This window comes from Erpetoichthys calabaricus, chromosome 9 (genome assembly GCF_900747795.2).
Source record: "Erpetoichthys calabaricus chromosome 9, fErpCal1.3, whole genome shotgun sequence".
Taxonomy (NCBI): domain Eukaryota; kingdom Metazoa; phylum Chordata; class Cladistia; order Polypteriformes; family Polypteridae; genus Erpetoichthys; species Erpetoichthys calabaricus.
Window position 1 is genome coordinate 177,563,867 of NC_041402.2, and position 25,841 is coordinate 177,589,707.

General features: G+C 40.7%; 1 protein-coding gene across 3 annotated transcripts; it reads right to left on the bottom strand.

Annotated features, from left to right (window-relative positions):
• Positions 1–1,366: 1,366 nt before the first annotated feature.
• Positions 1,367–19,632, bottom strand: slc37a4a (solute carrier family 37 member 4a). 3 transcript variants are annotated; one of them, XM_028808446.2, is made up of 11 exons: positions 19,472–19,632; positions 18,503–18,917; positions 15,390–15,622; positions 14,377–14,620; positions 13,573–13,734; positions 11,739–11,824; positions 11,513–11,626; positions 11,343–11,408; positions 7,206–7,344; positions 2,060–2,259; positions 1,367–2,017 (listed from the first exon to the last, which is right to left on the bottom strand). In XM_028808446.2, exons 2-10 carry the CDS (start codon positions 18,648–18,650, stop codon positions 2,093–2,095), a joined length of 1,359 nt encoding a protein of 452 aa, XP_028664279.1. In that variant the 5' UTR covers positions 18,651–18,917; positions 19,472–19,632; the 3' UTR covers positions 1,367–2,017; positions 2,060–2,092. The 3 variants fall into 3 exon arrangements, with proteins under 3 accessions (XP_028664279.1, XP_028664277.1, XP_028664280.1); XM_028808444.2 differs by having other exon boundaries at positions 1,367–2,259; XM_028808447.2 differs by lacking the exon at positions 11,343–11,408 and having other exon boundaries at positions 1,367–2,259.
• Between the last annotated feature and the right edge of the window lie 6,209 nt (positions 19,633–25,841).

The window sequence follows — 25,841 nt, forward strand, 5'->3', positions numbered from 1 at the left end:
CCACAATTCCTCCTTTTTCATACATCGGTCAAGTCAAGTTGGGGAGCATGCACTGGTACAGTGTGTTGCACCCACCACAGAATGAAACAACTCGGGATCCCGGTTGGCAAACCCCCAGGCAGACACGCGGCCCAGTCCCACCCTCCAGTACTGACCCTCTATCTGCCGCAGCCAGGTGTTACGTGGGCAAACCCTTGGCCTGGTCCAGCCACTCGGGTCCCCAACAATGAGGATCATACGAGCCAGATCACTCTCGGCGAAACGCGCCACATGGCCGTAGTGCCGTAACTGACGCTCCCTCACAATGCATGTAATGTGCCTCATTCGGGACTCCATGAGCAACACAAAGTCAAACCAATAGTGCCCAAGGATTTTCTGGAGAGACACAGTGCCAAAGGAGTCCAGTCTTCATCTCACATCACTAGATAGCGTCCAAGTCTTGCAACCATATAGCAAAACAGGAAGCACCAGGACTCTATAGACTTGGACATTCGTCCTCTTGCATAGATATCGGAAGCGCCACACACTCCTCTCCAGCAACCTCATGACCCCCCATGCTCTCCCAACCTGTCTACTGACTTCATAGGATGTGTCACCAGAGGCATGAAAGTCACTGCCAAGGTAAGTAAACCTCTCAAGGAGGTCGAGATGGCTATGCCCAAGAGGTCATTAAAGGCCTGCATCATCTTTGGTTTTTATCAGGACACTCACAAGCCCAGACACTCAGACTCCTCGCTCAGTCTCTTAAGCGCCCCGATCAGAGCCTCCATTGACTCCAAGAAGATCACAGCATCGTCAGAAAAGTCAACATCTGTGAATCTTTCTTCACCAACAGATGCCCCACAGCCGCTGGATCCCATGACCTTCCCCAACACCCAGTCCACACAAGCATTGAACAGAGTAGGAGGAAAAACAGACCCCTGACGAACCCCAGAATCAACCGGGAAAAACACAGAGGTTCTGCCTCCACTCTGCACAGCACTCACAATACCAGTGTACAGGCCGCTCATAAATCAGTGTGAGACACTTATAAAGTCAAACATAAAATTATTTGAGTTATTGCTGCTATAGGTGGTTGTACAAGCTATTGAATCATGGGCTGTACTTAGTTGTTCACACATGCCTTCTCTATTTTGGATTCACTTTTGCTAAATAGTGAAATGGTAGAATTTGCTCTGTGTTGTTTTACACCTGAGGTTAAGATTTAAATAATTTTAGAACCTGGTAAGGACCAGATATTTTTATTATTATGTCCCGATATGTAAATCCATAGGAGGCAGAAGTGTACTTTCTTTTTCACAACCCTCATTTCAAATTTGCCCATTGGTGGCAGTCATAGGTATAAAAATAATAAGACCAAGGGAGATCCTTAGAGGAACTGTTTTATTTAACAGTGTAGAGATCATACATACACAGATTTCCACAGCCAGTATCCATACAATGGCTTTTCAGGGAAATATTTTCCATTAATAAAACACAGTATTGGTATCTGTTAGGTGTCTGTTTCTATTTAGTGTCATAGATGGCAGCTACATTTGTACGATGGAGTTGGCTTCCCATTATTCACAATAACGGCCACAGAAACCTCCCAGTATCCTCTCCACCTCTTTTGAGTGTGTCTTTTATGGCATAGGTGGGGTGTTATAGCAGATTTGCTAATAACGCTATGACTCATCTTTGCAGCTTCAGAGGATGGATGGCTTTATCTCAACACTTGATGCATACCTCAGCTCTCTGGTGACTCTTCTGCACAAGGTCATGACAGCCAAGAGCTGAAGGTAGGTAGATGGGCTTGTAACAAAGTAGAGGTAAAATGGAAAGGGGGGGGGGGGGGGGTGAGAACAGCTGGCAAAGACATGGCTGCAATCATAAGAAGGCATCCCCCTTTTTATTCCACTGCAACAAAACGTTTTACACAGCAGGAGGCACTAAAATGCAGCAGACTGATGACTGATGTCAAGCAGTGCCTCCTGCTTCCTTGACATCAGTGTCTTCCCTAAACTACTAATCATTTAAACTTGATATTTGCCCGACATGTGCTGGCGTCAATGGGCCCTGCCTCCTACCAACACATTCTGTGTGAACTGTGCCTTCACTGTGCCTTCTTTGCCACACGTCCCATCTTGGTGCGCATGTTGCGAAGTAGGAAGAGAGCCACTGTTGTCACCCCACACATCAACTCGACCACCCAGAAGGCCGTCTCCCAGCTGTAATGCTTGGCAATGGTGCTGAATGGGAGTCCAGCAAGGAAGCCGCCCACTGCAGAGAGAGAGCAAACAAACTCTTTTAGAACAGCACACCACTCGCTGCTGGATCTCGATGCGCTGCTTAGAGAGGCAGAGTCTGACACGGTCCATAGAAAGAACTTGGAGAAGTCTAACAGTTCCCTTCCATGAGCTGCAGCTTTTGCATAACTAGTGCAACTCAAGTAACGTTAATTTAATAATAGTAAAAATACAAGTGTTTTGTAAGTTGTAAGCATATGACTGGATGACATGTGACTTGTGCAACATCAGTAACACAAGATTTTTCCATGGACTTTTTTGATAGTTTATTGTTGTGCAGTGTTGATTACTTTAGACGTCTATCATATCAGAAAGTTTGCTAATGAATAAATTAATGAATTTCTAACTACTCAAAGAGTATTACATAGAGATCGGTGACACAGGGAACGAACTTTGTGTGAGCTAGAATGGGCTCCCTTTCAATTCAAGGATCTTTTTGTTACAGCAGCTTCATTTTGTTTTCTCTGCTACACTTTATATTTCCGTTTGAATTTGTTTAAAAGATAAAGAGGACCCCTTTATATCTTACATCTAAGTTGTAGAAGATGGCTTCCTCATTGCTACATCAGCGTTTTTTTTTTTTTCCTAACTTTTTGACTTGCTGAGCAGCAGAAGAACTGGAAAATTTTTACAAAACAATGAGTTGGATATTATAATGAAAGTTATTTACTCTGTTATCATTATTTGTCCAACCACTGCCCCAAGTGTATATACAGAAGTACTGGAACTTTCTTTTGAAATCTGACTTCTACTGTCCAGATTTACCAAAATTAAATTAATTTGGAATTTCAAGCTTCTAGATTTACAAACCATTAGTTCTGAGAGGACTGCGGTGGGTTGGCACCCTGCCCGGGATTGGTTCCTGCCATGTGCCCTGTGTTGGCTGGGATTGGCTCCAGCAGACCCCCGTGACCCTGTGTTCGGATTCAGCGGGTTGGAAAATGGATGGATGGATGGATAGTTCAGAGAGGAGGTTGGAGTTTCGAGCATCCAGATTTAATACAATTCAATTGGAAGAGTGGGTCGGGGTCAGGGTCTCTCCCTTGGAATTTCAAGTACAGTATACAGATTATGTATCCATCTGTGTGAGGGACTAACTGGTGTCCCTGCTGGGATGTATCCTGCTCCCTTACCTGGCCAGGAGGCCATGGAACACGAAGGACGGTGATATTCCCCTGCCATGCCTGGGCAGAGGCACAAGAAGATGTTGCGGCAGCATTTACATTGGGATTGGCACCCCAGCAACCTCAGAAGGATACTCCAATTGGGCTAGGGTACTTGGAACGTTGGGACAGTGTGTGACTGCCTGCTATGTGTAGAACGTTCCCCCGTACACTGGGTGGAAGCATCCCATGCGGCAAGCCCCAATATGGATGCCAGCAGGGAAGCATGGGAATTGCAGTGGTAGTGCTGCTGCTTTGCAGTAAGGAGACTGTAGAAGATTGTGGGTTCGCATCCCGGTTCCTCCCTTTGTGGATAGCGCTTTGAGTACTGAGAAAAGCGCTATATAAATGTAATGAATTATTATTATTATTGTCCAAGGATCCTGCCCTGCCAGGCTCCCTGGGGGCCACCAGGGGGAGCTGTTGGGTACTAATGGCACAAGAACCGTTTGGGGTCCTGCCTGACCCAGAAGTGCTTCCTGGGGGCAATATATTAAGCACCGGAAGTACTCTTGAGTCTGGAGATACTAGAATATTCGCCCTCCACTCAACTCAAAAAGAGAGCTGTCGGATGTGGAGAAGGGAGTGCAGCTGTAGAAAAAGGAAAGAAAGAGTTGTACTGAATTGTTGAGTTGTGCTGAAGGTACTGTTTAAATTAAAAACCACTTTAATTGAACTGGGACTGTTGTGGTGCAATTATAGTATGTCTGGGTGTTATGGGTGCAGATACTGCCCTAGCGGCCACCCCTGATACAAAGGACAGAACAGGGCATAATTTCTTAATTCAGGATGTTATCAGAAAAGTGTTCACGTAAAAAAACATGACCTGAGAATTTACTGATTTTTTTTGGGCCAGCGGTTGAGAAACACTGTTTTAGACTACACTCCATAGTCCTCCCTAAGTTGCTACTTGATACTATTTAAGTTGTCTTTTTTAAAAATTGTTACTATCTATTTAAATGAAAGAAAAGATGTTGATATAGCCCCACCGCCCCGCATGAATTTGTATTATTAAAGAAGACTAATCATAATACAGGGTGAGTCAAAATGATGTTAACACTACTGGATTCTTTTTATCTCAACCACACCTTTCCAGGTCGATGGATAGGTCATGGTGGACCATTGCCATGGCCTTTATACTCCTCTGATTTGACATCCTGTGATTTCTAATTATGGGGTATGGTGAAGGTGCTGTGTAAAGCAGGAAAGTTCATGGTATCAGTGACCTGAAGGACAGAATACGGACTGTGGTGTCATCTATTCCCCACAAAATATGTATCCGGGCTTTAAACGGTACTGTTGCTCGTTGGTTTTTGTGTGTTGAACATGATGGCGAGCAGGTTGAGACATTCCTGTAAATCATCTTGCACATATTAAGTATATTTTGTGAATAAAGTGTTTCCGCCATTCAAATGTTAACATAATTTTGACTCGCCCTGTATTTGTAGTGTTGTTTTATTATAAAAATGCTTCCTACGTTTATGTGGACTTCCTCTAAGAAGCCGGACAGCATGCTGCTAGTTTGATTGTGAATTCTAAACCTGTTCAGTATGAAGAAGGGTGGGCCATAGGTGTGTTTGTGTGCACAAGATAAATGCCCTGTAATAGAATATTACTCGTCTGCACCTGCTCGGGTCATCCAATAACCGTGCGCTGAAATATACACATTCAGCAACTGGACAGAGAAACTTTTTAATTTTGTCCTCTCTGCATATACTGTGACCATTTAGATAGACCTAAAAATAAAGTTAAATATTCTCTATAACAATGATTGAGAGAGCCACATTGCAATTATTACATGTATAGTGAATTTTTAAATGATTCAGTCCCTTTCACTTTTTCACATTTTCATTTGTTGCATCCTTGAACTAAAATTGTTTACATTTTTTCCCCACATCAAGCAACACTCAATACTCCAGAATGATCAAGTGTAAACAAGCTTTTAGAAATATTATTAATTTATCAAAAATAAACTGAAATATTCCATTGACACAAATATTCAGGCCTTTTACCCAGTACTTCATTGAAGGCCCTTTGCCAGCGATTCCAGCCTGCAGTCTTCTTGGGTCTAATGAGACAAGCTTTGCATTTGATTTTCTGCCATGTTTCGCTGCTGATCCTCTCAATCTTTGTCAGGTTGGATGGAGATTGTTGGTGAACAGCTTTTTTCAGGTCTCTCCAGAGATGTTCGATTGGGTTCAAGTCCAGGCTCTGGCTGGACTTCTCAAGGACATTCCCAGAGTTGTTCCTAAGCCATTGACCTAACCATGGTCATTGTCCTTTAGGAAGTTGAACCTTTTGTCCAGTCTCAAGTGTTGTAGAGCAGGTTTTCATTAAGGATATCTCTGTACTTTTCTCTTTTCAGTTTTCCCAGACTTGGGCCTCTTAAAATCAATTTCATAGTATGATCTTGTCACCACAATGGTTCGCCGTTGGAATGGTATTGCGCAGGTGATGACTGATTCCTGGTTTCCCCCAGACATAAAACTAATGTTTGATTCATCAGACCAGAAAATCTTGTTTCTTATAGTGTGAGAGTTTTATAGGTGCTTTTTTTTGCAAACTACAAGTAGGTTTCCATGTTCTTTAACTAAGGAGAGATTTCTGTCTGGCCACTCTGTCATAAAGCCCAGGTCAGTGGAATGTTGGAGTGATGGTGGTCCTCCTGACAGTTTCCGACATCTCAAACACAGCTTCTTTGGAGTTTAGCCAGAGTGACCACTGGGTTCTTTTTCACCTCTTTTGCTAAGGCCCTTCTCTCACAATTGATTAGTTTGGCTGGGTGGCCAACTCTAGAAAGAGTCATGATTGCTCCAGACGTCTTCCATTTAAGAATGACACAGGCCACTGTGCCTTTGGGAACTTTCAATGCTGCAGAAATGTATTTATAGCCTTCCCCAGTTCTGTGCCCCAGGTCCTGTCTCTAAGCTCTGCGGGCAAATCCCTTGAACTCATGGATCAATATCTACTCAGCTGTATGTGCCTTTCCTAATCATGTACAATCAACTGATTTGACCACAAGTGGACTTCAGACATCTCAATGATAACAAAATTGGATGCACCTGAACCAAATTTTCAGACCCATTGCTATGACGCTTGAAATTTGGCTGAAGTGCATCCCATTATATTGATCTGGGAAAATTTCAAAAATTTTGCTTTGTCCTTCTGGGGCAGTCAGTATTGCGTGGGGGAAAAATGAATTTAATGATTTTAGCACAAGGCTGCAACAAAACAACATGTGAAAGAGTGAAGTGATATGAGTAAAGTTTAAATCCACTGTATATATCCAATGTGAGGTATTTTCTTACAGGACATTATTGTGTACGTATGTTTCTGGACCAGAATGAATACTGTCCTTCATGGCACCTCACGGTATTGTGTTTAAGTGTACTGCTTTCATGGGGGGAGATTTTATCCTGTTACAAAAGTGTAAAGGACTATCAGCAGTCTACTTTAACAAAAATGCAAAATTTTGGGAAGTGATGCATTAGCAACATGGCTATATTCTGAAGTATAAAAAATGGTATAGCCCTCATGCAGCTATTATTTAATTGATTTCCATTAATTACCACTACACCACACTGCACAACGATAAATATCTGCTATTAGTCCAGCTGATACAGAAAGATGCAGTAACAACAAAACCGACACAAACTCACTACACACTGCCATTTAATGCCATTAAGATGATATTCTTAATTATTCATTTTGTAAATGTTTTATTAGAACAAGAAACAAATTCAAACAGAAAGCTTACCATTAGCCATCAAAGCCACAATGGCGTGAGATGTTCCACAGAAGTTTGATGGAGCGCTTTCATTGGCTATGACACCAAACAATGCAATTGGTCCATAACAAGAGAAACCAAATATGGCTCCCAGTGAAAGAATCCAAATCTGCAGAAGGGAAAATTTTAAAAGTAACAAGTCAACGAACATCAAGTCTCAATTTATTTAAAAGAAGCCTACCCACTGTACTATATAGCCTACTGTATATAATAATAATTAGTATGTCACTGTCATTAATGTTTTAAATACAGAAGCATATTAGGGCCACGGAGAAGAAAAAAAACTACGGACACAGTGAAGGAAAAAAAAAGTGTAGTGTATGTCGAGAATAAAGTTGACATGCCGAATTTATTCTCAACATTTCCACTTTAGTCTCGACGTTTATGTCGAGATTAAAGTGGACATGTTGACTTTGTTCTTGTAGTTTATTTTGTCATTAAAGTAGAACGTTGTAAACTTCATCTTAAAATCAATGTTTAATTTACTAGATTTTCACAAACCCCGTCATAACTAATGTGGCACACACATTGAATGCTTTGTGTTAAGTGTTCCCAGGCAAATGTTAATCGGTACGTGCTTCTTAAACTGACTTCATCTTGCACTGAGAGAAGGCGCAGGCAGCAATCGCCACACACAATACTTTCACTTCATGATATTCCTGCTCTCTGAACATTTAGAATGCCAAGATAAATACTTGATATCATTTTCATGATAAAATGCATTAAAGCATGCAATACACACGTGGGGGCATGGATGTGCAGAGGTTGCGCTTCTGCCTTGCAATAAGGGGTAATGGCAAGAATAAAGTAGTAATGTCGAGAATAAAGTGGAAATGTCGACTTTAATCTCAATATAAATGGCGAGAATAAAGCCGACATGTCGACTTCTCCATGGCCCTAACACGTTTCCGTATTTAAATGGTGATTCAGACATGGTTTTTTTCTACATTTATACATAGTTTCAGCTTGCATTAAATACTTACATATAAAAGTATTGAACATATCCTGTCAATATGAGAGACTATATAAGCTTCAGGGCAAGGCCTTTTAAATCAGGAGAAAAGGAAAATATAAACTAACCAAGATGAACTACATGGAGATCGAGAATCAAGAAAACAAGGTCAGTGTACAAAACCAAAATCCAAAAGAGTCGAAAACCAAGATAAGCATAATGACTGAGCCAAAACATAAGCAAAAAGATGTGGGCAAAAAGATCAAAAATAAAAAATTTCATAAACAGGTTTCAAAATGATGTATAAAAAATGCTAGAGAATCTTTAAGTTAAACTACACAAACTTAGACAAACCTGGAAGCTCACAAGGTTGACCTTTTATACCAGCTTGGTAAAATGTCATGTCACATACTCCTAGCCATCCAGCCTAACAACAGCAGGCAACTGTCAAAACTGGTACAAAATGGTGATGCAGAACAATGTAATTTAAATGTAAAAATGTTAATGCATTACCATGTTAATAAATGTGACAAGGTTTCAGTTATATTTTGGTGTTAAGGAACACGTAAGAAGAAAAAAAAAGCCAAATCATGACACTAATGAGGCCTCATGTGGAATACTTTCTACAGCTTTGGTCTCCATATTCCAAAAAAGACGTAGCAGCACTAGAGAAGGTCCAGAGAAGAGCGACTAGTCTGATTCCAGGACTAACTAAGAAGTATGAGCTCTGAAAAGACTGAATGAGTTTTTGGTTTATTCAATTGTAAATTAAGAGGTAACATGACTGAAGTGTTTAAAATTCTGAAAGGAATTTGTAACAGTAGATTCCAGTTGTTAGTTTAAAGTAAATTCTGCAACAAGATTTTGCACAAATGTTAAAAACAGTTTTTCTTCACGCAAACAACTACAGACACATAGAATAAAATACCAAGTAGTGTGGTGGAGAGAAGGACTTTAGGAACCTTCAAATTTCAACTTCATGTTATTTTTTACAATTTCTGTGAATAGGATGGATGAAGTTGTTGAGCTCAATAGCCTGTTCTTGTTACAGTTCTTTTCATGTTCTACAAAAGTTATCAAGTCTTCTACCCTTTGGAGCTTTTTCCCGAATCTAACAAGCTAGAGATAGCTGGAAGGACAAAATCTGAGCCTTAGACAAGAAACATGCTTTGTGCCTGTTGTACCAGAGATTCTTATTTGATTATACTTACGTGGTGCTGGTTCCAACAAGTTAAACCACCATTAACAGTGATAATTTTCTATAATATTTTGAGGTGTGTGTGGATGTTTCCAGGCTACTATTAAAGTCAAGACAAAATATATTTTATAAGGAATACAGTGCATCCGGAAAGTATTCACAGTGCATCACTTTTTCCACATTTTATGTTACAGCCTTATTCCAAAATGGATTAAATTCATTTTGTTCCACAGAATTCTACACATAACACCCCATAATGACAACGTGAAAAAAGTTTACTTGAGGTTTTTGCATATTTATTAAAAATACAAAAATTGAGAAAGCACATGTACATAAGTATTCACAGCCTTTGCCATGAAGCTCAAAATTGAGCTCAGGTTCATCCTGTTTCCCCTGATCATCCTTGAGATGTTTCTGCAGCTTCATTGGAGTCCACCTGTGGTAAATTCAGTTGATTGGACATGATTTGGAAAGGCACACACCTGTCTATATAAGGTCCCACAGTTGACAGTTCATGTCAGAGCACAAACCAAGCATGAAGTCAAAGGAATTGTCTGTAGACCTCCAAGACAGGATTGTCTCGAGGCACAAATCTGGGGAAGGTTACAGAAAAATTTCTGCTGCTTTGAAGGTCCCAATGAGCACAGTGGCATCCATCATCCGTAAGTGGAAGAAGTTCGAAACCACCAGGACTCTTCCTAGAGCTGGCCGGCCATCTAAACTGAGTGATCGGGGGAGAAGGGCCTTAGCCAGGGAGGTGACCAAGAACCCGATGGTCACTCTGTCAGAGCTCCAGAGTTCCTCTTTGGAGAGAGGAGAACCTTCCTGAAGGACAACCATCTCTGCAGCAATCCACCAATCAGGCCTGTATGTTATATTGGCCAGAAGGAAGCCACTCCTTAGTAAAAGGCACATGGCAACCCACCTGGAGTTTGCCAAAAGGCACCTGAAGGACTCTCAGACCATGAAAAAGAAAATTCTCTGGTCTGATGAGACAAAGATTGAACTCTTTGGTGTGAATGCCAGGCGTCACGTTTGGAGGAAACCAGGCACCGCTCATCACCAGGCCAATACCATCCCTACAGTGAAGCATGGTGGTGGTAGCATCATGCTGTGGGGATGTTTTTCAGCGGCAGGAACTGGGAGACTGGTCAGGATAAAGGGAAAGATGACTGCAGCAATGTACAGAGACATTCTGGATGAAAACCTGCTCCAGAGCGCTCTTGACCTCAGACTGGGGCGATGGTTCATCTTTCAGCAGGACAACGACCCTAAGCACACAGCCAAGATATCAAAGGAGTGGCTTCAGGACAACTCTGTGAATATCCTTGAGTGACCCAGCCAGAGCCCAGACTTGAATCCGATTGGACATCTCTGGAGAGATCTTAAAATGGCTGTGCACCAACGCTTCTCATCCAACCTGATGGACCTTGAGAGGTGCTGCAAAGAGGAATGGGCGAAACTGGCCAAGGATAGGTGTCCAAGCTTGTGGCATCATATTCAAAAAGACTTGAGGCTGTAATTGCTGCCAAAGGTACATCGATAAAGTATTGAGCAAAGGCTGTGAATACTTATGTACATGGGATTTCTCAGTTTTTTTATTTTCAATAAATTTGCAAAAACCTCAAGTAAACTTTTTTCACATTGTCATTATGGGGTGCTGTGTGTAGAATTCCGAGGAAAAAAACGAATTTAATCCATTTTGGAATAAGGCTGGAACATAACAAAATGTGGAAAAAGTGATGCGCTGTGAATACTTTCCGTATGCATTGTATGTGCCTGCTGCAAAATGTACTTGTCTACCCCAATAGATATGTAAAGCAGCTCTTCATATTTCTGCATAGCAACATTTTAGGCTACACTTGAGTCCTAATACAGCCAAGGAAGGTCAATGCCTTCCAAGAAAGTGAAAATAGAGAGAATGACAAAGAAAAGAAGATAAGAGAAGAAAGGGAACCTCTTGTTCTGATAGACCAGTGAGGAGAGAGACAGGATGCAGGATCAGAGCCCAGAGTGTAGACTCCTGCAGGAAATAAAGCAAACAGTGACAACTGGTCCCCACCACCAAATCAACAGATGACATTAAAGAACTTCCAAAAAGGAGATATTGGGTCAGTCTGATATTACCTTGGATGCTTCTGGAGTGACTGTTACTCGGAAAAGATACATAGATATTGTCATCCCAGCCATCATAGACAGGAGGAGGCTATGCCGAGGATTGCCATGGCTGCGAAGGCCATACTATTTGTGATAAGACAAAAAAAGGTAGCTTTGATAATGAGAAAATGAATTGAACTGAGGGAAGATTTACACAACTTCCAGCTATAAGTGCACCCTCCCTCTAAAACCCCACCTTTGCCACAGCTCTGTCTGACAGGTACCCTGCTGCCAAGCTGCCTGCGAAGCCCCCAATTTCAAGAGCACTCATGTATGAGCTTCCTGAAACACAAAAGGGAAAAATCATAATGGAAGCAATAGGACAATCTGGGACAGTCAAAGTTATTGAAGTGTAGTGCAGTTGTAGGAAAAAATGGAGTGGTGGGAAGGTATAAGAAAAGAGACAGTAGAGAGCTGGGTAATTTGGGTTTTTTTAGGCCTGGATGTATATAGCTGTCCATGTATGCTACAGATAATGGGACATGGCAGCATTTAGGAAGCAATTATTTGAAGATTTTGAATTGGAAAAGAACTCAGATATGCTACAGTTAAAATAACTGTAAGGTTCAACTTATTCTGTAGTTGGTGTTTGGGTAGCAAGTCCCAGTTTGCAGCAGATGATGGAGGGAGAGTGGAAAGTTGCCCTTATTTGAGGATGGTTGCTTGGGGCAGAGAACACATACAGAAAGAGCAATGATATGAAGCCTGGATAACAGTATGTGTTATAACTTAGTTGAAGAGCAGGCCCATGGGAGAACTAAGCAGTTGAGAATGGGACTTGGAGTCTGAGGACAACAGTTGTTTTGAAAATTGACCAAAGTCTGATCAGGTACTAATCTAGAGTAAAACAGCAATTTAAATAAATTAATTAGTAAAGCAATTCTTGCTTCCTTTGACATCTCAATGTTTAAAATAAAGACCTAGAATGCAGAATTGAATGAATGTTGAATTTGAAGTCTTTTAAGCACCACAGACCCTTTAAGTGGTAGGTATAACTGTAGATCCAGCTGTATGATGGGTAATGTAGCTGAGAGTGAAGGGTCCAAGTATTCTTCCGATACAAAGGATTATGTGGGGAGGTGGAGAACATTTAAGAATGGTGTCCAATCATGAGGTTTGATACTGTAAGAGTCCAACTAAGCTACAAAATATGTGGTGGGGAATCCAGATATGCTGCAGATAGAGGGTAGCTGGGTCCATTCTGAAATGATGCCGATTATAGACATTTTCTAAGTGAAAACAATTGTAAAAGTGAAGGTATTGGACAGGGAGTCAAAAGGGCAACAGGTAAATGTCACTTGAGGATGACAAACTGTGTCAGGGTACACATATGGTACTAGGAAAATATGGTTTATATAGGTGGCAGTTGTTTACCAAAAATGAAAGAGTTTGTTTTTGCAGTGATGTATATGTGGGCAGGCTCAGGTATACTGAAAGTGCAAAGGCTTGGATAGAGATTGTCTTTATATACTACAGGGGAACAGATGTGAGGAAGGTGACCAGGTATGCTTAAAGAGAAGTGGGTAAGTTATATCTGAGGACAAAGGGATGTGGCCCAATTGAGATGTGCTATAGCTGAAGTGACAATACACTTTAGGCATATGGCAGGCAAAAGGAAGAAGGAAAGTCAGACATTCTGTAGATAAAAAGGTTTGATTGCAGTCAGGTATGCTGTTAAGTCAATGCTTCTCAACATGTAGGTCACCAACCCAACCCTCCCCACTGAGCTCTTTGATGGCTGTAAGTGACAGGACTTGAGTTGACAGGGTTCAGGATGGTGGATCAATTACAGTAACTGAGACAGAAATAACAATTAGGAATGGGACAAGTGAAAGCCAAGTGAATGTTTGGGATGGGGGTGATACTATATATGTAGGTTTGGATATCAGGAGTAATGCTAGCAAAGCAACACAAGTTGGGTTTTCAAAGAGACTTAATTTAAAGACTGGGGAATGTTGCTGGGTTTAGGACTGCTGTAGGTGAACTGGGGGGGAAAGAGTGCATTCGGTAAGAAGAAGGTGAAAATCTACCCATTAGAACAGTCTGGCCCTTCTCCTGGATGAGGAATAGTTGTCCCCAGTCAGTGCAGACAGTCTTCACACCAAAAACAACGAGATATCCAAAGGAAAGCACCCAGAGGTATGGGGAGGACAAGAACTCCTTTAATGTGCTCTCATCTGAATCAGAAGATCCTGAGGACAAGAAGAGAGAGAGAGAGAGAGAGAGAGAGAGAGAGAGAGAAAGAGAAACATGGAAAGAGAATGAGCAAGCAGCAACTAACAGAAAGTCAGTTTGAAAGTAGAAACCACTTTTGTTTTGTTTCTTTGCAAGATGCAACTGCCCAATGCAAATGCCATGGCCAGAAATTGTAGCAGAAACAAATTTGAGACATTCTCTAGTCTACATGCAAATACAAGTGCGCCCCCTGGGCCCAGAATTGGAGTTTCTTATTAACTAAAAGTTGTTTGTTAGATGTCTGCACAACGTGTTCTCTGGGCAGAGTGCAATGAACTGCCCTGACTGGGAGACCATATGCCCCCACCCCCACGTAATTCCTTTAGCTAATACCTTCCTGTCAAGCTCTGTGAGATGACTGGTTTACTGCCAGTTCCACACAATTCATAAAAACCTTGTGTGAAGTCAGCAGTAAAAAACATTAAAAAAACATCATAAGAAGCACTCAAGGAGAGAGGCACACAGTAAGAACTTTGCCAAACAGAGATGAGGCAGGTGGGAGCTTTATAAAGTACATCAGTTAAATGCCAGCAAAACAAAAAAACATCTCTCCTTGTATAAGTACAAAACAAAAGCAGGTGGTTGTTTGGGTTGCTCACCTGCCTTGCCTTTCTTCACCACTTTGTCGAGGTTAGGCAACCCAACGTCAGCAGGTTCATTCTTGATGGCCAGTAGGCAGAGGAAGGCAGTGCCAGCGCAGATCAAGCCCGACATGGATAATGTGCTCCTCCAGCTGTAGCTCATGGTAGCTACGGTCGCGATGATCGGGCCAAGCCCCCCTGCCAGGTTCATACTACAGGACAAAACTGCCCACCAGGTTCCAAACTGGGATGGTTCAAACCACTACAGCAGAGAAAGAGGAGGAGAGTCTGTGCACCCTTACAAAGCAATTGAAAATAGACAACAGCTTTAACAAACTCCCCTGCCATAGAAAAACAAAATAGTGGCACAACAAAGATAACAAAAAAAAACAGTAAGTAGTACAACGTCCGTCCAGACTAGGGGTTTGCAAGTTAAAAATCATTAGAAAATTAATTTTGTGGGTTGCCAGACATGACACAAACTGTCAGAGTTTGGACACTTATGAACTTACACATAAGAAATGCTAAATCCTTGTACCCTTCTAGCAAGTATTCTTATATCCTCATACTGTACATAAAATAGTGTCATAAGAGCTTTTCCTTTTCTCAACTGCAAAGAATACTCAATTAATGCTAGTGTACAACACCCCCCCCACCCCACCCCACCCCCAAACTGCTACACTGCATAATGTACTGAAAAGTCTTTACGTTGCTATAAATACCCCAAATGCAATTCAAGTCCTCAGCCTCAACACTACCAACAAATGGGAATGCTACTATGTATGTGCACATATGCAAGGGACCTCCATGAAGTTAAGTATTTAAGGAATTGGTAGTGTGTGTGTGTGGGGGGGGGGGGGAATCTGTGGTGGATCACTTGAAGGTCATACAGAGACTGCAATATCCTGCATGCAAAGCGAATGTGGCTTAGTATTTTTTTTTTTTTACTTTTTAGCAGCTCTTTGCTTATATGTTAGCAAGGACCCAGTGTGCTGAACTTCTAAGACCTACAAAACCAAGACATTCCTTACCTTGCGTAGAACCTTCCCACAGGGAGGCCAGCCCAGACCTTGCCCCAGACCATTGATGAACCAGAGAACAGCAAACACAGCCACACTGGAGGACCAGGAAAAGACCACATTGATGATACCCACAAGGAAGAGGCCCAGTGAGAAGAGCCAACGGGCGCTGATCTGGTCTGAAAGGACTCCACTAATAAACTTGCTAATGGCATAGGCCGCTGATTGGCTGCTGGTGATGAGTCCTGTGAAAAATAAGAAAATTGTTACTGTTTTAGCCTTCAGTAAGACATTTTTCCTTTCTCTGTTTCAATTTCCACATAAGGCAAGTATTTCAACTGAGTGCAAGAGGCATCGTGATGAGCAGGATATCAGGGACTGTGCTGTCCCCAAACAAAAAACTGGGTGCAGACCACCTAATGAGCCTTTCAAAAAATAGACAAGAAAGTGAAAACAAAAGAACAAGAGGTAGCCACTTAGGAAACTGGACGGCATCACAGTAATGGATTCTCACTTCACCCTTATCCAAGTTAGATAAACCTGGTTAACGGATGTAGCTTTCACCGTGAATAACCTGATTATTTGACATGTTAATGTTTGTTGCACTCTGTTTGTCTGCTTAACTTCGCACACACTGGTTGAAATTCTCTCTCTCAGTATTTCAGAAATGGCTACATTTACATTAATGATGTGAATATATAGTGCTTAGCTCAGGAGCGCAATCTCAAGAGCCGTATGATAACTTGTAAAAAGTTAACATGAAGTAAGTAGTTTGATTACTTTTTAAAATAATAAGTATCCTTATGCAATACCTTTCTTACTGAAGTATTAATATCGCTCCTTTGCAGGCCTCAGTCGCACAACCAAGCAGAAAAGTGTGTGCTGTGTACAATCCGGTACCAGAAACATATTAATAAATTGTCAGATTTACTAAATGTATTTATAAAACACAAGATAAATATTATAGACTTAATGCATGTGTTTGGATTCACACTCTTTTTTTGCGCAGTTTAATGATTGCGGAGCGTTTTTCCAAACGAGACCTCCTTAATATTACTTCTGCGTTTTTAAGAAGCTAGTTTTCTGCCACCTAGTTTTGGTTATGTGTGAATGTAAACACACTGATGGACTAGTTGGAGTGAGTCCAGAGATAGGTCTCACTAGACAACACCCTTCATTGGAAGCATGCAACTGACCGTCTCCGTTTTGCTAAGATTCTGAAAATGAAGGCTATGACTGAAAACTGCTGGAAACGTAATCTAATGTGACATGGTCTTTACTAAACATAAAACCAGAAGTAGACTAAGAAGATAGGGGCAAATTAACTCCCGGAAAAAAACAAAGTGCTAATTGGCTTCTCATCAAATGAGAAAGTAAGCTTTCACAATGAATAATGAACCTTACTAAATGAGTCTTTAAATCCTCTCATTAGCACTTAATGAATAACAAATATAAGCATGCTACACAGCCTTCAACATCACGGTTTACATACGCATTAAAGCAATTCAGTCATGGTCTCCACCACCTACTTTTTTTGAGTGTACACATTGGCTGCTCCCACAAAAAAACATTCCCTCAACTACACACATAACTAAACTCTTCCTCAAATTAACCACCACCCATATTAACCCCCGTCCAATTAAAATGCAATACACATACTCTCCCCATTACACAATAATTTTAATTACTAATTACATACATGATTATTAATTCAGTAGACACCTTTACCCAAGGTAAATTACAAAAACCAAAAAATCAGGACTGGTCTCCCCTCGACTTTCTCTTATACTCAGATATTGGGATGGACATTTGAGGAGTGAACCGCAAGACAATGATTATATTTTTATATTTATGTACAATAAAGAACCATCAACAACAAATCAAATTAATAATATAGTGAACAATTATTATAAAAGTAAAGTTGAATAAATTGGACTCTGCAGCTGCATGAATAAAAAAGTACCACTTCCGGTTAGAGGAAATTGCTCATAAGTTGATAGAAATCTACATTTTGTACCTAATACTTGTATACAAAATTTGGTTGACCAAAGTGAAAGCGTACTCACGTTATCGTGTGTACATACACAGACATAATTCCAAAAATGGTATTTTCGGACTCAAGGAGGTTTAAAACATTGAGATTCATCAAAATCTCAAGGTTGAATTCTTGAACGATTACAATACTTTCCCAATACTTTGTATACGAGAAAGTAAAAAGCTGCTCTATATTTAATACTTCGAAAGTTGTGTGCATACACACAGCCATTAGTTAACACTTGTTTAAACAAGACACACATAACTCATACATTACTGGCCCTAACACTTCCACTAACCCCCCAATTACTACTATTGGTACACTAAATTCCCAATAACCCCATTACCTACAAACATAGTCACAATTACTTTGACCATCACACTACAGTAACCTACTTACCTCCTCAAGAAAGTCTTGATTACATACAGAATTGGTTACTTAATCACCTTCCCCACTCTAGGCATTCTGTTCTCATAACTCACATTTCCTGTTCTCCATAACTTCTTTTCACAGACACACCTTAAGTTAATGCTGACAATATAGATGTGCACATAAACTCATATTTCTCTACAAGTTATCTCATCTAAACACAAGGACTCTTAAGTCTTCCATACACATGCTTATTATTATCCTGTCCATTCTGCACAAAATACTCCTCCATATCTCACATTTTGTGTTCCTAACTATGCCCAAACACCCTCTAATAAACACTACTAGTCACCTTGAATATACACACAATCCCCATTACTCAAATAAGTCCAATTCCCCTCCTAATGACACACACAGTCGGTTTTTCTCCCAATACTTACATTCCCCCTCTTACGCTCAACTTTAGGTGTACACACTTGCTTCACTCCCACACCTTCTCCTATTACACCCACTTAAACTTAGTTCTGGCAATACACACAAATACTCAACTACCCACCCTTCTCAAATTAAACACACATATACACCTGTATCCCAAATCCAGCTTAGCACACACCCCAATCTAAATGGTGCTCCTGTAAACAGAAAAATAAATGAGTGTAGAAGCCTTGGAGGCTGAGGGCTGGGCCACACAGTCATGATGTGCAGCCTGAAGCATAGTCACCTAAGTCATCCTTGTCCAGATGTATCTCCTCCATAACTGAGGGCATGACAAAGGAAAATGTCTTCCTGTTGAAGTAGTAGAAAGTGTAGCCCACAAACATGGCCATGAAAATGATTGTGCGGTAGTAGCCATAGCCTTTTGTCGCCATTGTTTCTCAGGGCAGGGAGTGGATTAGTCCAAGAATGAATTAGATGAGAAGGCCCTGTTCCAAGCTGCCTTGCACGTGCAATCAGAGTGCAGAGAAACAGAGGGCAACGGTCAATGTTGGTATCTGCAGATCTGGGTGCTGTTGTTGCTCATGTCTACTTCCAGTACGTGCAGCTGACTCTGCGCTTCTCTTGGTTGTTTGATCTCAGCACTCTCTCTTTTCTCTGTACTCCTGTTAATGATTGACTCACAACTGAGACGATCCAATCTGCAAACAGTGAGTTTTATCAGTTAGTATGGATGTGGGGGGTACCTCTTTACCTCCAAGTCACCTCAGTTATAAGGACTAATTCTAATCCTAACCTAAGCAATAAAGTAAATTGAAGACATAAATATTTGCCCCTCCAAAACACATTTACTTGCACATAACAATGTTTAACCCCGCAGGTCACCACAAGCAGGTGATCAAAAAATGCCCGTGGAGGGCCCAAAGCAAACATTCATTTCCAGCGAGTGTCACATACATTTGCAATTGAGGATCAAACTACAATTAAGAAGTAATGGAATCTGCTGACAGGGATGATCTAAAAACATTTAAAAGAAATGCATGCACTACTAAATGTATAAAGCCGCTGACATATAATATAAATGTAGAGCTATCCACCGGAGTGGCATACGGTGCCGGCGGTGGTATTTTATAGGGTTGTCAATTAACCTCTCTGGGTTCTGCCTTGACAGAGCAGGACAAACGACTGCATCAGAAAACTTACAAAGTTTAGAAAAATCTCACATTCTAAACCACAAATAAAAACTCCCGAGTACCGTTTCTGCAGGTTTTACGCCTGCAACTCTCGTCCCCAGCTGATTTAAAACCGGATCCCTGGCGTGGCTCATCTGTCAACTGTGTTCTTACTGCCTCTCGGTATTTCCAGCTCCCTCAGCCTCTCCCCCGTGCGTGGCTCAAACTGTAAGTCCCGCCTTCTACCGGAAGTCAGTGAGCGCGCGCAAGGTCGTTACCGCATAGACATATATAGATAGACGCCGCATTCACTGTGTTACCCAGTAGACACGATACGTCAGCGCGTCCGCCATATTGCGAGTGGCAAAAGTGCCATTTAACCTAATGCAAGTAAACGTGGAAAACTGGTTTTCTGATGAAAAAACAATAACCTTTAAAACAGTATCGTTTACATACAACAGATTTTGACGAATCGTTTAAATTCAATTATTTATATCCATTTATACACTAATAATGGCAATTATTAAATAATAATAATTATTATTTATTATTATTATAGTATTATTAAATAATTCCTCCCATATAAGTAACATTTCTCGGACTGCCTTCTTCCATCTCCAAAACATTTCTAGACTTCGTCCTGTTCTTACGCAACACAGTACTGAAGTATTGGTTAATGCCTTAGACACCTCACGTATAGATCACTGTAATGCTATTGTATCTGGCATCCCACAAAAACGTATCCATCGCTTACAATTTCTTCAAAATGCTGCTGCCAGAATAATAACCTGCTGTTCTAAATCCACTGAACATATTACACCTCTTCTCTCTCAACGTCACCTGCTCACTGTTAACTACAGAATACAATACAAAATACTGCTCTTAAGATTTAAAGCTCTCCACAACCTCACTGATCTCCTCCAGACTTGCACTCCTCTCGCTCACATCTCAGATCCTCATCTGCAGCTCGACTTTCTGTACCGCACATCAAACTCTGTGCTATGGGAGCTCGAGCGTCTCTCCTAGCGCTCCTCAGCTCTGGAATTCTCTTCCCTCTCATATACGTCAGCTCGATTCAATAACACATTTTGAAATTACCCTCAAAACTTATCTTTTCAAACTGGCATACCAATTGTGAATTTTGCACTGTTACTGCCAGTTATCTTTGTTTGTTTGCTAATCATTGCTTTTTGATTTATCATTCTCTTGTTTTAATTTTACTAATGTTTAATTTTATTGTAAGGTGTGCTTGAGTACTAAGAAAGGCGCCTAGACAGATAGACAGGTAGATACTTTATTAATCCATCCATCCATTTTCCAACCCGCTGAATCCGAACACAGGGTCACGGGAGTCTGCTGGAGCCAATCCCAGCCAACACAGGGCACAAGGCAGGAAACAATCCTGGGCAGGGTGCCAACCCACCGCAGTACTTTATTAATCCAAGGGGAAATTCACATACTCCAGCAGCACCTTACTGATACAAAAAACAATATTAAATTAAAGATTGATAATAATGCAGGTAAAAAACAGACAATAACTTTGTATAATGTTAATGTTTACCCCCCCCCCCCCCCCGGGTGGAATTGAAGAGTCGCATAGTAAATTAAATTAATTATATTAAATAAAATGTATTATTATTATTATTATTAATTATTGACACGAAAACTTGACCAATGTCTGAAAGTCAAAATAGTAAGACTGCAACTGGCAGTCTGGTCTTTCTTTTAACAGTGAAATGATACACTCAGTAACAAAAATAAACAACTTTATTGTATGCAAATTGGCTTAATAATTTCTGAAAACATTTTACTCATTCCTCTCTCAATCTCTCTCTCTCACACACACACGCGCACAATGTGGTTACTTAAATATTTACAGGATAGGATCTAAAATCCTTGAAACAGAACTGTCTTACATAAGTTTTTCCGTGTGTTGCCACTCTGTAATTTGAGAGTATTCAGTCTGGCAATATGGTGCAGCCTTAGTTTGTAGAAGACAGACACAACTAAAGACATTAACATAAAATGATGGTTGTCAATTTCAAACTGTGTTTCCTCAATGTGCTCCTTGAGAAAAAACACATCATCTGAACCAATCTCAGCCCAAACAAACTGATCGATCACAGATACACTGACAGCTTGTCCTAATGTCGACTGTCGGATAACACGCTCAGCTACTTTGACCACCTTGACTGGACCCTCAGAAGGAATCATCAAACCTCCTTTGTTTTTTAATGTGAGCAAGTGGTAGCTTTGATCATATCATGCCGGTACAACATCTGTTACCAAACTAGCATGGCACACATCACAGGACAGCTTTCTCAAAATCCCGTCTAAGGGCTACCTCCCACTGTTTCCTGAGGTGGATTTCTTTAGGAAACTTTCGAATGTTAACAACTAACAATAATCTACATAGTTAGTGACTAAATACGTTTATCCAAAACGTTGTTTCGAGGCTCACTTGAGCACATAAATGCATAGCTTTACTAGCTTAGCCTGACGTGCTAAAGTTAAGATTATAAAAAGGGATTTTCTAATGGCCAAATATAACCAAAACAATTGTTCAACTTCACTGTGACCTCGTTTGGAACGTACAGCGGTTTGTACAATCCCAAGCAGCACATGCGTGAGGCATCTTTATCCATTACTTCATACCACAGCAGTACCACTCGCAATATGGCGGCGACGTTGACGTACGATGCTGCTGGTCATAAGGTGTTATTCTATGTCTATGCGTTACCTTACCATCTGTAGTGACGGGGGCTGTCGCAAGTCTGACTTCGAAGAAGGCCCGGTGGTGTAGCAGCTAGCGCCACAATTGGTTTCAAACGCTGCCCGTGTTTTTGGCGTGTGTATGTGTCTCGTGTGCAAGTGGGTTTACTGAAGTTTCTTCCCATATGTTAGGTTACGTATGAATAAGCGAGTCCCGCGAGAAGATTGAGGGCGTGTCGAAGTTTAGTTTCGAACTCGGGTCGTGTTTGACCCATCGTTCGAACAAAGTTGAAGCGTTATTTGAATGGCAACACAGAGTCAAGCTTATTAATAGGGAAAAAAACATGTAGTTGCTGCAAACGTAATATGTTAACTGTCACATAATGTTGATAAAGTACGTATCATTTAGATGAGAGTGGAGGTGGACATCGCGCAAGTGTACAGCCCAGCTGGACAAAAATGGACTCGTCAAGTGTACAGCCCAGCTGGACAAAAATGGACTCGTCCACCGTGATCTTGCCTGTGTTCGCTTTGATACTACATCGGCCTTAGGGGTGTGCAGGGCCGTGTGCTGAGCAGCCCCACGTGGGGCCAGTTACGTCAAACGCCGTTACCTGTAGGCTATGTGTGAACTATATAAACATACTCACGAATTTAATAAAAATAATGTTAACATACACCGGATTTTCTCATTACAGCTAAATTTCTTGCAAAATAACACGGTGACTGTCCAAATATAACGATTTACTCTATTTAAAAAGTGCAATTAATAATTCATGACAATACCGTGACAGTACGAAATGCGATGCGGTGTCATGCGGAAATTAGCAGGGTCTCTTCTTGAAAAGTTCCCAAATTGCAAGTACACTCAGGATGTCACCGTCATAACTAAGGCTGATGTCATGTCAGCCGGTTATCATTGGCGATACATGTTTTTGTGCATTAATATTCGGACATGTTTATGGTCTACAAATAAAATGTGTGTTTCAGTGTTTCGATAGGAAGTGTGAAATCAACGTAGAGACGTCATCATGAACTCTCTTACCGATTTCCAGGTTCAGGGACGAAAATCCACTTTTCTTGACTTCCGATTGGAAAAGTTATTGATGACGTCATCGTAGTCTAATCTGGATCTGCAATGTCTTTTTCTGTAGATGGGAGAAACCAACCCAGCGACTATGGGCCATACCTATTTTAGGAAGGGATTACACTGGCGATCATTTTCGGGCAATGAAGGTGGACTACGGAATGTTTTCATAGACGTACATGTATGGAATTTCACCTCGAAGAGGGATTTTAAAAGAGTCCCACTTAGAAGCATCTCATATATATATATATATATATATATATATATATATATAATATATATATATATATATATATATATATATATATATATATATATATATATATATTATATACACACACAGGAGAATATAACTTGACAAATCGAACGGGACACGGTCGCCCCACTTGCCACCCCAAATACCGCTGTTGTACAGAGTTAAAAATATGAATTTAAAATTTTACTAGGAATTGTAAGTTCACGATCGCATGCTTTACATTTAGTCAAATGGGCGGTTAGAGAAAGTGCCGTATGGATTATTATGTGGAGCCATTTTAGACAATTGTCAGTCTTAAGCATTCATACACTCAACAGTGAGAAATTTACTCGGTGTATTGAAAGTGCATAGCATGGAAGCTTATACACCCTTTTGAAATGTGTTGCAACAACCCGAGGGTGCGAGAGACTGAGCGATGGAATTCGCCTTTTAACGCCGATCACCGATTGGTAGCTTCACCGGAGCCTACGCGCTCTTAGCTGATTGTGCCTTCATGCAAGCAGCCCAGCTTCACCTCACCTGGGGGATCAGAGACAACATGTATGCTACACTATCCCCACCCAGCAAAGCAAAGTGCAGGGTCCAATCCGAAGCTCGTCTGGGGCGACCCCCCTGACCCGAGAGGTTTCAGCAGACAGAAGACGCGTCAGATGGAAGTACTTTTCTAAATGCTGTGTTTCCCGTCCCTCTTATCACGGGCTGCTTTAGAACAGGCTTCTCCAGTTATTCCTGTCCCCTCCGACAGTTCGCTGCCACATGAGGGGCTTGTCCTTCAGAGGTCCGGGCCCAGAGCTTGTTAAACAAGGTACAAATGCACATGTAACAAAAAATATCTACATTAATAAAATGTAAGTATTTACCAAGTGTGAAGTGATTAGATTTGCACATACTTATCAGTTAATGTATTTATTTACTGAATATAAAGTGATTAGATTTGCACATACCAGTTACAATTTCATGGTACAGGATGTCAATCATTGGCATAGTATACACATGCTGTCCTGGTCTGTTAAGATGTCTGCTAGATCAACTCAGCATTCAGTACACAGGGAACAATACCAGATTGGCCGCGAGGTGACTCATTATAGAGCCTGATGTCCAAGGATAGAAATGACCTCAGATAGCACTCCATGGAGAATCCCAGTTGTTTTGGTCTGTTACGGTATGTGCTGTCTTGTTTAGCCAAGACCACATCCAGGGGCTGAGACTTGCTGGAGAGGATGGCATATGTCTTGCGCTGGATGTTAAATAATTTTTTTAAACTGTAATTGCATACTGTTTTAATCAGTGTCTTGTATTTTGTTGCAGTGTGTCTTATGACATGAATAGTCATATCTTTGTGAATTTCCCCTTGGGATTAATAAAGTATCTATCTATGAATGACAGGTGACCCTTCCAGATCGAAGTTTTTCTTAGCATTCACCTACCCTGAACAAATTAAATCACCTAGGCCAAAGAGCAAAACCTCAGGGTAATTGAGGTAATTTTGGCATTTATTAAACTGTAAATTCCATATAAAAACCAGTGATCCAAAGATTTCCTTCTCCAATGCTAACTGAATAAACCAATTCTCATATATTCCTAAATTTCACATCTATTATAATAAAAAAAATCCTGGGACGAGACAGGACTTTTTTTTTTAAGAGAGGTACTTTTTATGTCCTGTGAGATGAGACTTTGTGCCAAGAGATTTAACCACGCCTGGATCCGGAAATAAAAGAAAGAGTAGATGATAAAGTAGAACATTGTAAAGAATTCAAAAACGTTTGTGTGATACACATCCAGAGCAGGGTAGGATAATGAAAGTGCTAAAATTCGAAAGTTTAAAAAAAAAAAAAAAAGATAGTAAAGATCACATTAGCGCAAACAAAAGGAAATTATTACTCGGTGAAATAACAGAACAGCAAAAAGAGATTGGATTTAAACTTTAAGTTGGAGAGGTGTAGACTGTCTAATGTGTGCTGCCATCAGGGAAACATAGTGTTTCTTCCCAATGAAGAGGCATATCCGCAAGAATTAAAAGATTTGTTGTTTGGTGAAAGTGAAATCCACATTCGCGAGCGACAGACACACAAAGTGGCTGGTGCATAGTGCAGGCGAGAGAAGCGAGCAGGGGGCAAAGCCCCCTAGTATATTTACAAAATTATCTTCAGTATGGTATAATTAAATGGTTTACATGTATACAGTGTTTTATTGCAATTTTTCTGAATTGCAGTTATTTTCAACATCTGACCCACTGCATGATTATGAGCTATTGTGTACCCTGCAAAAATGTGTATGGAAACCGGTTTAGTGCATCAATTCAGAGTATCTAAGAATGATAGCTATAGTTGGTATAGAAATATACCAAAAATAAGGGTTCATTGATTTTTAAATTTGCATATGAGGCATATGCTAC